Raw genomic sequence first — 13,898 nt, 5'->3', positions numbered from 1 at the left:
CAAATCTGTAGTTGCTACATCTCGCCACAAGATGACAATACGAACCCTTCCACATTATTGCTGAAGCAGATTGTGCCACAGGCAGAGGAGAGGAGAGCAATGGAGAGAGAGAGATGAGGATATACACACACATGTGCACTCACTCAGCTGCTGCCTCAACAGATTTTTAGCCTTAAAGGATCCCAGAATACTTTTCCTGTGGGATTTCCACTTCTCCTCTTCCTTCTTTTATCTCATCTCACACTTCTGACCTTCAACTGTCCTCTGCTTCCTTCTATGTTGTTTCCCGCTTTTTTTTGTGCATGGTGAACAAGGCAAGGGTTCCATTTTTATATTTGTGACCACACTCTATATACTGTATATTGAACCCTGAATGGCAGCTGTTGAGCAGACCATCCATCTTTATTAAGAAAATGGGTCTCGTGGACTTGTCTTGCACACGCACGCACGCACGCACACACACACACACACACACACACACACACACACACACACACACACACACACACACACACACACACACACACACACACACACACACACACACACAAAATGCACTTTTTAGAATGTGATTGTTTCATAGCCACATACACAAACAATGTATAGAACAATCACTGTTGGTAGACTGTGGATTAAATGTTCCATAGCAATCCCTAGTTAATAAAAATACACATTGAGGATTGCCTTAGTATGGGAGAGTGTGTGTGTGTGTGTGTGTGTGTGTGTGTGTGTGTGTGTGTGTGTGTGTGTGTGTGTGTGCGTTTCTTGTGCATGGTGAGCAAGACAAGGGCTTCTCTTCCATTTTTATATTTCTGACCACACTCTATATACAATACTGTATATTGAACCCTGAATGGCTGCTGTTGAGCAGACCATCCATCTTTATTAAGAAAATGTGTCTCGTGGACGGACGTGTCTTGCTGTTGGTCTCGCACACTCGCGCACACACACACACACACACACACACACACAAAATGCACTTGGATTAAAATGTGACTGTGTATGTGTGCGTGCGTGCGTGTGTGCGTGCGTGCGTTTCCATCCATATGACTTTCCTCCAGAGCCTGATGACTTCACAGGCTGGTACTCTGAATTCTTGCTTTAAATGGCAGTTCACACATTTTCACAAATGTACACTGCACTAATTGTGGGAATATTAATCATCCACTACCCCTCTTTAAATGGAGCAGGAATTACAAGTAAAATGTGTACTGTGCAAAATGAAGGATTGGTAGTTTCCAGTGTGGTACAACCGGACAGTTCTACAGCAAAGAATTAAATCTAAATCAGTTTCATCAGATTGACTTTGGACCCACATGTAAACTAATCCAAATGTTCCACCCAAACCAGTTCTGGATTATGGTACCCTGGGTATGACCCACACTACAGCACGTTTACACTCAATTCCCCTGCACTTTTGGCCCCAAAAGATCTCTACTTCTAAAATCCTCAACGTCTGCTACTGTTGAAGACCCATCAGTCATCTTCCCTGTATCTATTCTGCACGAGAACTGCAGAGACACAACCAGCATATTGATTTTGCAGGAAAAATTCTACCACAACAGAGAAAGTTGCACTAAAGTTAATTGAGCACTATAATCTCACACAAATATGTTCAAATCCACTGTGATATGATTCTCAATCTGTCAAGATTAAGAGTACCAATGATGTATGTTTGGAAGTACACACATTTTCTTTTACTGGGATATTTATTTTCCTAGTTGAATGGCTTCTTTTGTGGCTGACGAAAGCTGAGAAGGTGCAGAAATAGGCATCAGTGGGTGGTCAAACAAAGACAGATTTCCTTTCACTATAATGTCTTTCCCTCCCTTCCCTCCATCCCTTCTTTCATACTGTCTGCCAGACAAGCTATTAGTGTAATTCCTGGGTGTTAGAGAGGCGGAGTGGGACGCCTGTGGTAAAGTGTAAGTGACGGGGGGGAGGGGGGGGGGGTGGGGGTGGGAAGAGGGTACAAGTAGGATGTATGGAGAGGTGATGGAGGGGCAGAGGAAGAGAAACAGGTGTTGACAAATACAACACAAAACAACAACACAGAAAGTAACCTATCAGCATGGCCGCAAGCTGCATTGGCTGAAATGTTTAATGCTAGTGAGGGTTAAAAAAGGCTTGACACAGTCAATGAAGACGGGGCATGAATGTAAAATATGGGAAAAAGAACAAAACAATATGGAAGGATCAATATGTTTTTAATTATATTCAATGGTTTGCTTGTTACTTACTGTGTTAACTTGTAGGGCTTTACCTAGAGAGCAGTGTTTGAATGCCCTTCAACTATCGTTACTTAGATCGAGCCCTGATCTAAGGCTTGGAGCGTGACGGACAGTATGATAAAGTATTGTAGCACATGAGTGCATTTAGATAATGTAGCAGGCGCATAGCAGTGGAATTGTAAAATCAGAAAGGGGAAGATAAGAGTCTCTGACGAGGTCAAAGCACAATATAGAGGTGAAAAGGGAAGATAAGAGTTCCTGATACTATTATACACCCACAGCACAGACTGAAGAAGTCACAGTCCGGCAGAAAGACAGGAACCAGCCATAGAACTTTTAAAAATCAGTAATACGAAAACAAATAAACCAAAAAAAGAAGGATACAAACCAGTGCATGGCTTTGCTATGGGAGGGTCTCTGTTAAAAACAATCTGAGTTTTGAAGTCCTATTTAAGAGATGTGGGTCTTGTCAAACATACAAGCTTTTCAAAAGAAATTTGGAGCTTTTTGCTATGAGACCAAAATGATGCCACGCCACAAGAAATAGTTGAGATCATGAAAAATGTGTCTAAAAGGGAAAACCTGGATTTGTAGCGACTGTTTGATTGATTTTCTGTTCATTCCTTTTTCACCTTCTTTTTTCCCATAACCCTCTCTTTTCCCCAGCTCACTTTCCTTCCCTCCCTCATGGTCCAAACCATGATTCCACCTTTTGTTCACACACATACATATTTTTGCATTATAGCTGCTGTACACATCTGCCGAAGCATATGGTTTGAATCAGACACACATGTGGACTGGTCTGTGTGACAGATTCACCGTCACTGAGTGAGGTCACAGTTAATTTGTGTGTGTGTGTGTGTGTGTGTGTGTGTGTGTGTGTGTGTGTGTGTGTGTCTTACCATGTGGTAGTTGACAATCTCCTGGAGGCTTTCTCCACACTTTTCAAGGCATTCCTGCAATGTTGACGAAACACACACACACACACACACACACACACACACACACACGTATAATTTAAGCACACAGGTTGCCATATGAACATAAACTTCTTTTTCAAAGAACATTTTTAAATCTCTTCTAAACTGTCCACAAAGCATGATCTGGACCTAGCTTAACATTGATTGTGAAACAATTGTGTCTCTACTGCTTCACCCAAAGCTACGAGGGCGACACCCGTACTGACAGGAAATCTAGTCCAAATGTTTTTCTAGAAGAAAAACCAAAAAGCAGGTTTCATGTCTCTGCTTCGAGCCATGTAAACTTTCAGCATAAACATCTCCTGTCTGCATGTGGTCACATCTGTCACGTTTAAAACTGCTGGATGACTCGGTGTCTGGACAATACTGTTTATCGTACTACTATTCATGTGGGGAATCACAGGAATATCCAAGCAAAGATAGATGAGCGCTTATTTGTTGAGATGCTGATCCTCAAACATTCCTTAGTGAATTTACAGATTTGAGGTCAGTTTTAAAGACAGCACGACCTCCACTCACCGATATCATCTCCTCTTTCTTGCACTGCTGGGACAGGTCCTTTATGCCGTTAACAAAGAGCTTGTTGGCGCTGACATAGGCCCTGCCGGCATCGATCATCCCACTGCACAGCTTCACCAGCTAGTCGGGACGGAGAAACATAAAAATCATCACTTTAGATACACAACAAAGGTATAGTCTATTTAAAAAAGAGTCACGTTTACGACCGTGTGATGCAAGGACAGTATTAGTTACAGTGATGACTTAAATCAAAAGAATTTCTGGTCACATGCAGAATCCAGGAGGATGCTCAAATTTAGAATAATCCTCATGTCTGAATCCAGGCCTGTGCAGGCATTATTGAAGCTAGTGTGTCTGGTACCCAAATAAAAATGTAGTATTTATTAAGCATTCTGGTAGAAGTGCCTATTTAAAAAAGGCAAATTAATTATATGATCAGCAGCATGTGGACTTATAATCTCGGTATCTTCCATAATTTTCACAGCAGACCAGCTGTGTCCAAATTTACTTCCTCCTTTACTAATTCACTCCCTCCATAGTAAACTTTTAATAGTTTACTCAATAGTGACACTTCAAGCAATCAATCATCACAATTTTGCACCACATCACTGTAATATAAACATTGAAATCACTGTGTTAAAACCCCTTGTTAAATATGCCAGAAGCCTCATCTCCAGGCAAAAGCTTTTAGATGCAACTTTGCCACAAATCTATAGCAACTATGAAAGGTAAATGAAAAACAGAAGCAATGCGTGTCATGTGTGCGTGTTCCAGTGCATGTTCTTTGTCCCTACAAAGCTAATATATAAGTTTATTTTACTTTTAAACCAAGCTAAAGAAATACATTTAAACATTTAGCAAAAATGTTTATTAATTGTTTATTTTAAGGTCAATATCATCTGCAAATCTGCACACAGACTGCACATGACCCTTTTGATAGCGCTAGATGAAAAGTTAAGGGATCATCAAAGTTATTACAAGTCATTCTGAAGGGAACATGAATGGCTGTGCCAAATTTCACCATCCAATAGCAGTTGAGACATTTCAGCCTCATGTTGACACTATCAGAAAAGTGAGGAGATCACTTAAGTTAGTAGAATTTGTCATGTGGAGCCAGGAATGTCTGTACAAAATGTTATGCCAAACCATGTAGTAGATGTTGATATATTTCAAAGAATAAGGATACAACTTTGACTCCTGGTGGCACTAGAAGAAAGATCAGAGGATTGATCCTCTGGGCACCATTAATATATAAACCAAATATAATGACAATCCCCATAATTATTGTTGAGAGATTTCATGTAAAACCACAAATGTAAACCTGATGCTGGTGCTAGAGTAAAAGTGAAGAGATCAAAGTTAGTGGCATCCTCTGGGGACCATGAACGTCTTTTCAAACTTGTAAAGGTCCCACGGCATGAAAATTTCACTTTATGAGGTTTTTTAACATTAATATGCGTTCCCCCAGCTTGCCTATGGTCCCCCAGTGGCTAGAAATGGCGATAGGTGTAAACCGAGCCCTGGGTATCCATCTTTGAGAAAATGAAAGCTCAAATGGGCCGAGAGGTCATAAGGAACAAGATTTACCTCCCCTTTCTCTGCTTTGCCCGCCCAGAGAATTTGGCCCACCCATGAGAGAGAGACATCATGGCTTTCAAACGAGCAAAGTGGCAGTTGGTCAAGGCCACACCCCCACCCTCCACCTTGCCCCCCCCCTCTCCTCAATAGCTACAGACACAGAAATGGCACATCCTAAGGAAAGCTCATTGTGGGACTGGCTCTAGTGGCTGTAATTCTGCACCAAGGCTGAATTTCGGGAAAGAGACTTCAGATACAGTATTAGGGGACCACTAAGGTCTATATAAAAGCATCCAAAGAGCACCATGTCATGGGACCATTAAAGGAATTAATTTAATAGTTCAGATATTTTAGTTTGGACCAAAGTGGTGGACAACCGACTGACAGACCGACATTGGTATCCCTAGAACAGTGTCACTAGCATGACTAGAAATCACAAATATAGTTCACATACTGTATAGTGTGGTAACAAACAGATTTTGATTTGAGACGCAGCCATATGAGAGCAAAAACCTAATTGTACACGTTAATATATAATAATATATTACCAGGTTCAGACAGTTTACAGCAATGGTACGTACTCTTTTAAACACCACATGAACTGGCAACCGCTGCACTTTCCAACTTTATGGGTTATATGATAAGCTACAGAGTGGTACACTGTCATTACCACTGCACTGATGCAGCTGTGTGTACGACAGGATCAGAACATGTGTGTGTTGGTAAGGGGTTATGCAGAAGAGAGAGCCCAGTAAACCCTTAATTATCTCATGTGGTGCAGGAGTTCCCAAGGTTGTCGCTATGTGAGTGTGGTTTTCTGGGTAGCTGACAGGCCGGTGATGAGAAACCAGGGAGTGAAGACGGATAACTGCACGATTTACGACAGCATGACTAAAAAAATGAACAGTTGGAATATATATGTGAACATTGCTGAAATGAGCTGCTGGCTCAAGATGTGTGAGTGTGAATCGCAAAATGTACAGTGTGCACACTGTGTAAACATAGCTATCTGATGTGCAACACGCAGTATACATGTTTAAGTTCACATGTACATGACTGACGCTGTTGTGGATCCAAAAGACAAGGCAGCATAATTCCTGCTCTGCTGCTGCTCCCAGGCTGGTCTGACAACATATCTGACAACATATCTGTCAACAAATCGGCCAATATGGGGGAATCTGATCTCATCATGTGCTGTACAGAGCCCCCAGGGTCTGAGCACGGCCATTAAAGGCACAGTATATGTGTCAGGATTTGTTGATAAATGGGCTGGAAGAACCACAGGGGTCCACTCGGAGACAAAATGCCACATCTGGTAGCACATGACAGACCTCGCTCTGTTAATTGACTGAAACAGTTACAGTGTAATGCAGAGGACCTGCTGGTCAATGAAGTATGGGATAGGCATTTTCAATTTGGGGCAAATTATAAAATGGTCTATGGCAGTGATGGTTTTGCTAGTTGTGGTTTGTGGTACTATAAAAAACTGTAAATTAAGTAAATATTTTATTCCATTACAATAGTACGCTGCAAAATCTAGCTAGCAGGGATTGACACCTTTACAATGGGCAACATTAAATGTTTTCACACCGATCAGAACGGTCAACATCAATGCAGGCAGGTTCAGCAATCATCAATCTCATTACAGTTTTTTTCGATTGCTAAACGACAGTGGGCACAACTGGAGTCACATGTGCAAAACTCTAACTACAGTCTGCACAGCAGCACTTCATGTGGACCAAACTCTAGATCGTTTTTCATTGCTTGAACACAGTTTTCAGAACTCTACACACTTATCCCATGACTTTAACCACAACGTGCACAACACTGTAGATTTACAGCACTTTGTTCAAATGCTAACACACTGCTGTCAAAACGGTTAACCACGCATTTAAAACAGAATAGATTTCAGTCTGGTGCCTATCAAACACTGCTGATTGCAATTTTAGCTGAAAGCCTAAGTAGGTGTCTTATTTTAGACTAGTTAGTAAACATATACGGTATTTATACAGAGAAAGCTCAGAAAGACTTTTTTTGAATACAAACACGAAATAAGAATGAAACAATTATACACTGTACTGTTTGAGAGAAACAGGTAAAAGAGCAAAGATACCAATATGTCCAGGTAAGATGTCGGAGGTTATGTACACAGCTATAAAAAAAGTGAAAAACACTATATCTTTACAATAGTAAAAACTGCGTTCTTACTGTTTTTCAGAAAGTAATGGCGGTGAAAGCAATAGAAACACCACATTAATTTTTATTTAGAGATGATGCAGACATCCAATGTGATGAAGAAAACTTGCCACATGATGCTGGAGAGAGGCAGAATTAGGGCGTTTTCACACATGAAAGTCTGAACCAAGGTCCGGACCAAGGTTCATGTTTTTGTTACATTGTATACATTTGATCCGGTAAGTTGTGGTTTCACACTGCAGTTTTGCAAGCGCACTAAAGATCTATATGTGACAAACCTACGTCCTGCCGTCATCACATACGTGAGCTACGTCTCCAGATACTTCTAACTGATTGGTTTGTTGAAGGGCTTCCTCGTCCTCTCATATCCTCTCTCTGTTCATATCCTCAGTCAGTTTTTCCAACTGACTGCTGCTCACCCCCTACTGACTGCTGCTCTCCCCCTACTGACTGCTGCTCTTCCCCTACTGACTGCTGCTCTCCCCCCTACTGCCGCGGCCCATTTTGTTTTGTTGTGATGTTGAGAATGAAAGACACGGGAACTTTCTTTCTGGAGCATTTATTCAGAGACAAACTGAAACCTACGCTGTACATTTACCACTTAACAAATAAACTGCTGATGTATTCTCTGCTCTGATAGCCGACAGCTGTCTTCTCTGAACGCATTCACCGTCACTCTCTCTCACTAAGCACCTTAAAGGAGCTTCCCCGGTCTTGTAACACGAGGAGAGCCTGCCAGAGCTTCTTGTATTTGGTCCAAAAGTCCGAACCATCCAAAAAATGCTTTCACACTATAAACGAACCGGACCGAGACCACCTCTTTTTATATCGGACCAAAATTTGGTCTTTTGATCCGGACCGCGGTCCGGAGGAGGTTTCACACCTGTAATTTTGGTTTGGATCAAACTAAAAAGTCCGAAAGTCCGGACCAAACGAGGTATGTGTGAAAACGCCCTTAGTCACACTATTCTTTGGTACTGTTACGTATGTACCTTTAGTTTTTTTTCCCCAGTAATTCCATAAATTACTAGAGACAAAATACTATATTGAAGAAAACTGCTGATTTTCATTCCTTCTTTTTTACCTTATGTAAAAATTGGTATGCTATACAATCTATATTTTGTACTTAAATAAACTATTGAGTAGTGTCAAGTCACTCAAATTGTTCAAACTGTAAAGAGGAAAAAGTTTGTAATTTCTGTATTGGTGTTTGACGCTAGTGTTTTTACCCTCAGTGTGTTCTGAGTGACAGTGTGTGTTATCTCAGTGTGTGTGTGTGTGTGTGTGTGTGTGTGTGTGTGTATCTGTGTTATCTCAGTGAGGCTTGTGCATAGTGTTTGGCTGCACTGAGCCTGTTTTGCAGGTGATGTGAACTGTTTAGCTCATGTGACTGTTGGTAGTGCAGACTGTAGTTTGAGTTTTGCACATGTGACTCCAGTTGTGCCCACTGTCGTTTAGCAATCGTAAAAAACTGTAATGTTCTAGGAGTCTTCCTTGCTGCCAGAATGTCCTCAGGCAGCTTCAGAGCATCCTAACAGGGCAGTGTGAGGACCCCTGCTGAACAGAACAAATCACCCTGATGGAAACCCCCCCCCCCACCGACCCTGCTCATCTTTCCATGTTGTTCAAATGGAGCTCAAAGTTCAATGGAAGGTCCTGACCTGTGGGGGAATAATTTGAATTTGTGTGTGTGTGTGTGTGTGTGTGTGTGTGTGTGTGTGTGTGTGTGTGTGTGTGGGGTGGAGGGTATGGACATTGGTTTAAAATGTCAACGTGTCGCCTCTTGGTTCGCTAATTTAAGAGATGGGGTTGTAACAATGTGGACCTACTCAGAAACCTAAGATAGAATGCAGTGACCGGGAAATATCACAATCACCTAAATAACCACTTTATCACTTTACAAAGGCCATTAATTAGGTTGCACAAGACGGACTGTATGCTTGTAAGTGACCTCGATTTGAATTTGTGCGAAAACGCAGATTGTTTTGGACATGAGTAGAGTGTGCAAGAGTATAAAAAAACCCTGAAAAAGACAAACTGAATCAAAGGGAGATAAAAGAAGAAAGAAGGTGCGGTCACCACTTAACTACATTAACACTATCTCATCCTGTAAATGCCCTCTGAGTTACAAGTCTATTAGTTTATCTAAAGGGGCATTATCTTAGCTCATAGACTTAGTTAGCCATCAATTTACTCAATTATACTTGACTATATATATATATAGTCAAGTATGATTGAGTAAATTGTATATATATATATAATGATTTAGGTAAGTGCAGCTTTTTTTAGGTGAGTGCAGTTTATCCATATTACCTCTTTAAGCTTTTACCAACCACTGTTTCACTGTAAAAGGCTGTAGAACTGACAGACTGCTAGTGCTATAACAAAAATTATGAATATGAACATGTAATATGTGCATGAACAAATAAGACACCCTTTTTTGAAAATAATCCAGGTACAATGGACTGCAGAGTAATTGAAACCTTAAACATACAGTATGTGTCTCCATGGTGGAGGGTGTTAAATGAGCTTACAGTAAATAGCTTCATTTCATATCTTACAAACACTAAGAATTAATGATAAGCTGTTGTTGTATTGCTTGTAGCATTTCCTCTGGTTAAACAGACAACAACAACACAGGGCTGCTCTGTGTGACGCTTTCATACTACAGAATATAAACCTGCTGCCTCACCGTGTGTGTGTGTATGTGTGTGTGTGTGTGTGTGTGTGTGTGTGTGTGTGTGTGTGTGTGTGTGTGTGTGTGTGTGTGTGTGTGTGTGTGTGTGTGTGTGTGTGTGTGTGTGTGGCAGTGCATGAACCTATTAATAAGAGTAATTCTGCAGTGTTTCTTGGTTTAAATAGACTTGACATTTAGATAACAGAAAGTGAGAGAAAGACAGACAGATATAAAAAATGAAAAGAGAAACACGATTACAGAGAGAGCAACATACACACAGACAGACATACAGACAGACAGGCAGACAGACAGAGGGCTCTATGATCAGTTTCACAGTGTGTAAAGAAAATACTGTTTATAGACAACGTCAACATCTGACAGCGACACAATTTAACACCAGTAAAAAAGCAACATAGACATGTAGTATATCGCTCAAGTTGAGCAACACAGTCTACAGAAAGGACAGATATGCATGGTTCATACCTTGTCGAGCTTTGCCTCAATCTCCACCACGTCCGTCTCCACATCATCAATGCCAGCCCTGCAGAGAGAACACAAAGCCACACAGTTAATCAGATCTGCTTCTTAATTATGCCAGGCTTTGTAAAAAAAACAAAAAAAACAGACACCATTTCTGAGAAGAGGAACCACAAGATTCAAACTCTTATTTGGGAGATATTCTTGGATTAGTGGTACGCCGCCATGTCACAGTGACTAGTAACAATAACCATGTTGGTGAAATCTTAAAAAGCAGACAAAGTGGACAAAAGGGAGTGAGAGATGAAGAAGAAAGTAAAATTACCAAACTGACAGTGTAAAGGTATATTGTACTGTACTGTCTGTGCATTCAAACATGAGCCACACCATCTAAGCATTAATAGTATCTGTATTTTACCCCCAATGAAAATTAAGCTGCAATCAGTCACAACACATCACAGTCTCACAGACTCGAACATTAATCCTAATGACTGGATCGACAAAGGCATCGCTCTGGAAGATTAGTGGCCACGGCCCAGCTGCAAAATCAATGAATGACATCATGCAGAGACATAGACTGGTACTTAAGTATCTTAAGGTGAGCGGTTAAAAGAGGCATTAGCAACACAAAAGGTTTTTTTATTGGGTACCAGCAACTTTAATAAACAAAAAAAGCAATAATGTAGTAAAGTACTCCAGATTTAGGTGTTATTTTATGTTTTTTTAAATCTACACAAAAAATATACATAAAGGGACTTGATGTCCCTCAGCAGGGTGTGTGTGTTTGTTTTCGGTGGTTTGGGTGGGCGAGTAGCCTTTACAGTACCATCCTTGCCTTTGGGATCTTCTTCCATTAGTGTGCAAGCTTACACATACACAGACACACTGTTTCCTCTGACACACGTACCTATACACACCAAAAAGGCACATTAGGCTCAAACATAAGTCTGTAAAAGAAAATTACACAGAATATCTCCTCAACATAAAATAGATATGAGCCTATTCCTCTATTTGTTTCCAGTCCTCAGAATGAACTGGAGCTGCGTGGCCGGGTTGAATCAGTGGTAGAGCGGGAAGCACATATACTGAGAGGTTTATGCCTCGACGCAGAGGTCTAGGGTTCAAAGCCGACCTGTGATGATTTCCTACAAGTCTTCCCCCTCTCTCTCCCCTTTCTCACCTAGCTGTCCTGTCAAATTAAAGGCGGAAAAGCCCAACAAATAATCTTAACAAAAAAAGAATGAGCTGGAGCTTATTATAGACAATCTAGCCAAGGATCAGCGTCACACCCTGCATGTGCTGCAACATGTCGGCCGTAACCCCCCAAACTCTGGTAGAAGATGATCTCATCACACAATCCCAACCGCACCCTCGTCTCCGAGCCTGACAGCTGATCTTTGACATCATAGCAGATATTCTGTACAGAGTTTGAGGAAGAACATGTAAACAATTAAGCAACCTGCTCGGCTAGTTTATGTTATAAAGGTTGTGACTCAATCCGTTTCTGCTTTAGAGAGGACGTACAAAGCAGAAGGGGGAGCTGAGATGTCAGTCTGCAGCTTTAGAACCTGCTCTGGAGAATAACATTCCCAGAATTCCTTTCTGCTCCTGAGCTTTTTTGACAATGCTTGCAGATGTTCAGCTAATTCTTGACTTGTGTCAGTCCTGCACTTGTCTTCTTCTCTCATCCAGAACGCACACTGTTTATACAGACTGCACTTTTCTCTACCACAACATGACACTGACACAGCAGGCAGGCATGTGTGTGGTCTGCACAGAAGGCTGATTTATATTGTTTCAAAGAGAAAAAAGAGAGCAGGAAATCAGAGTTAACATTAAGCCATCTGAGTAATTTGTTGCACTTGAGTATTGTTGTTTTGGCATGCAGTGTAACTCATCAAACTGGCTTATAGTTTCTGCTCTTTAGCTACATGTCAATTAGAAATACAACACTGCACATCCAAGCTCCACTCCGAACAGCATCATTTTCTCCATTAAGTCACCGTGAATCAAACACGTTTAATGTCAAACAGCTGTTCAATCTAGAGGATAAGCTCATTACAAGCTTGTCATGTCTCGGGCAGCACACGCTGCCAATAATAAGTGACTTACATTTGATGACGAGGATGCACAGACAATGTTTAATACAGAAGCGTCCGATTCCCTTTTGATCCAAGTTTTCAAGTTCACCACAGGCTTCAGAAAATATGAAGACTGTGGTATTTGTGCTTTGTGTTGCAGGTTGGATGCATGTAGTGTTTTTGTCCCAGTATGCATTTAACACGCTCTGCTGTGCCGCGCTTCATCCTGTAACGCCCTGCAGCGCACTGATATGACATGAACTACTACGACTATCATTTGAAGTCACTATTCCTTATCTTTAAAGTGACCACTATTGTCTCTGTTCATCACATCCCCAACCGGCATCGTCAGACACCGCCTACCAAGAGCCTGGGTCTGTCCGAGGTTTCTTTACCAAGAGGGAGTTTTTCCTCGCCACTGTCGCTCTGCTTGCTCTTGGGGGAATTATTAGAATAGCTGGGGCTTTGTAAATTATAGAGTGTGGTCTAGACCTACTCTATCTGTAAAGTGTCTCGAGATAACTCTTGTTATGAATTGATACTATAAATAAAATTGAATTGAATTGAATTAAAATGCATGTTTGTGCGTGTATGTACATTGGGAATTATTCAGAGCTTTGAAAATCAATACACTAAGAAGGCTGTCAGCTCTGGCAAGGTTAAATAACAAAGAAACAGCACTACAGAGCCAAATCTGTGTGTTTGACAGTGTGTAAGCTTGACAATGTATGTTTGTCCTTATCAATACCCCCTACATTGTTCAGTATCTCAGCTATTAATGTGTTCCCAAAACTAAGTGCACCTGAGAGTTATGAGATTAAAGTGAATTGGAGAAAGATAGACTCCAAATGAGGATTATGAGTAATGCTGCAAGACACGATGGTTGCATAAAGATGCCAAGGCAGCGAGGAAGAAGATGAGTGTGTGTTTCAAAATTTGGTCTCAGTGACACTTGCTTCCTTTTGTGTTGAAACGCTGGAGGAACACCCCAAAGCTGCTCCTCTGATGATGATGCAGCCCAGTTAGGAAGGGGGATGGGCTTTTACTCGCTGCCAGTGGTAGCATACTGTACAGTCTGACATCACCAGTGAGGGCGGGGGAGGGGAACCTCACGTGCACAAACTCCACGTGCACTCCCATAAGCCCCAACAACCATCCA

General features: G+C 41.3%; 1 protein-coding gene across 4 annotated transcripts in view; it reads right to left on the bottom strand.

The window, feature by feature from the left end:
• The window catches only part of acap3b (ArfGAP with coiled-coil, ankyrin repeat and PH domains 3b), a 59,014-nt gene that overhangs the window by 21,828 nt on the left and 23,288 nt on the right, over nucleotides 1–13,898 (bottom strand). For all 4 annotated transcript variants that reach the window (XM_028576403.1, XM_028576404.1, XM_028576405.1 and 1 more), the window contains exons 2-4: nucleotides 10,665–10,722; nucleotides 3,731–3,850; nucleotides 3,134–3,187 (exon numbers count right to left, since the gene is read on the bottom strand). In XM_028576403.1, coding sequence (XP_028432204.1) covers nucleotides 3,134–3,187; nucleotides 3,731–3,850; nucleotides 10,665–10,722 — 232 coding nt within the window. The remainder of the gene's footprint in view (nucleotides 1–3,133; nucleotides 3,188–3,730; nucleotides 3,851–10,664; nucleotides 10,723–13,898) is intronic.

This window comes from Perca flavescens, chromosome 4 (assembly GCF_004354835.1).
Source record: "Perca flavescens isolate YP-PL-M2 chromosome 4, PFLA_1.0, whole genome shotgun sequence".
Taxonomy (NCBI): domain Eukaryota; kingdom Metazoa; phylum Chordata; class Actinopteri; order Perciformes; family Percidae; genus Perca; species Perca flavescens.
The sequence above is the reverse complement of the archived record's forward strand: the minus strand, read 5'-3'. Positions and strand labels throughout refer to the sequence as shown.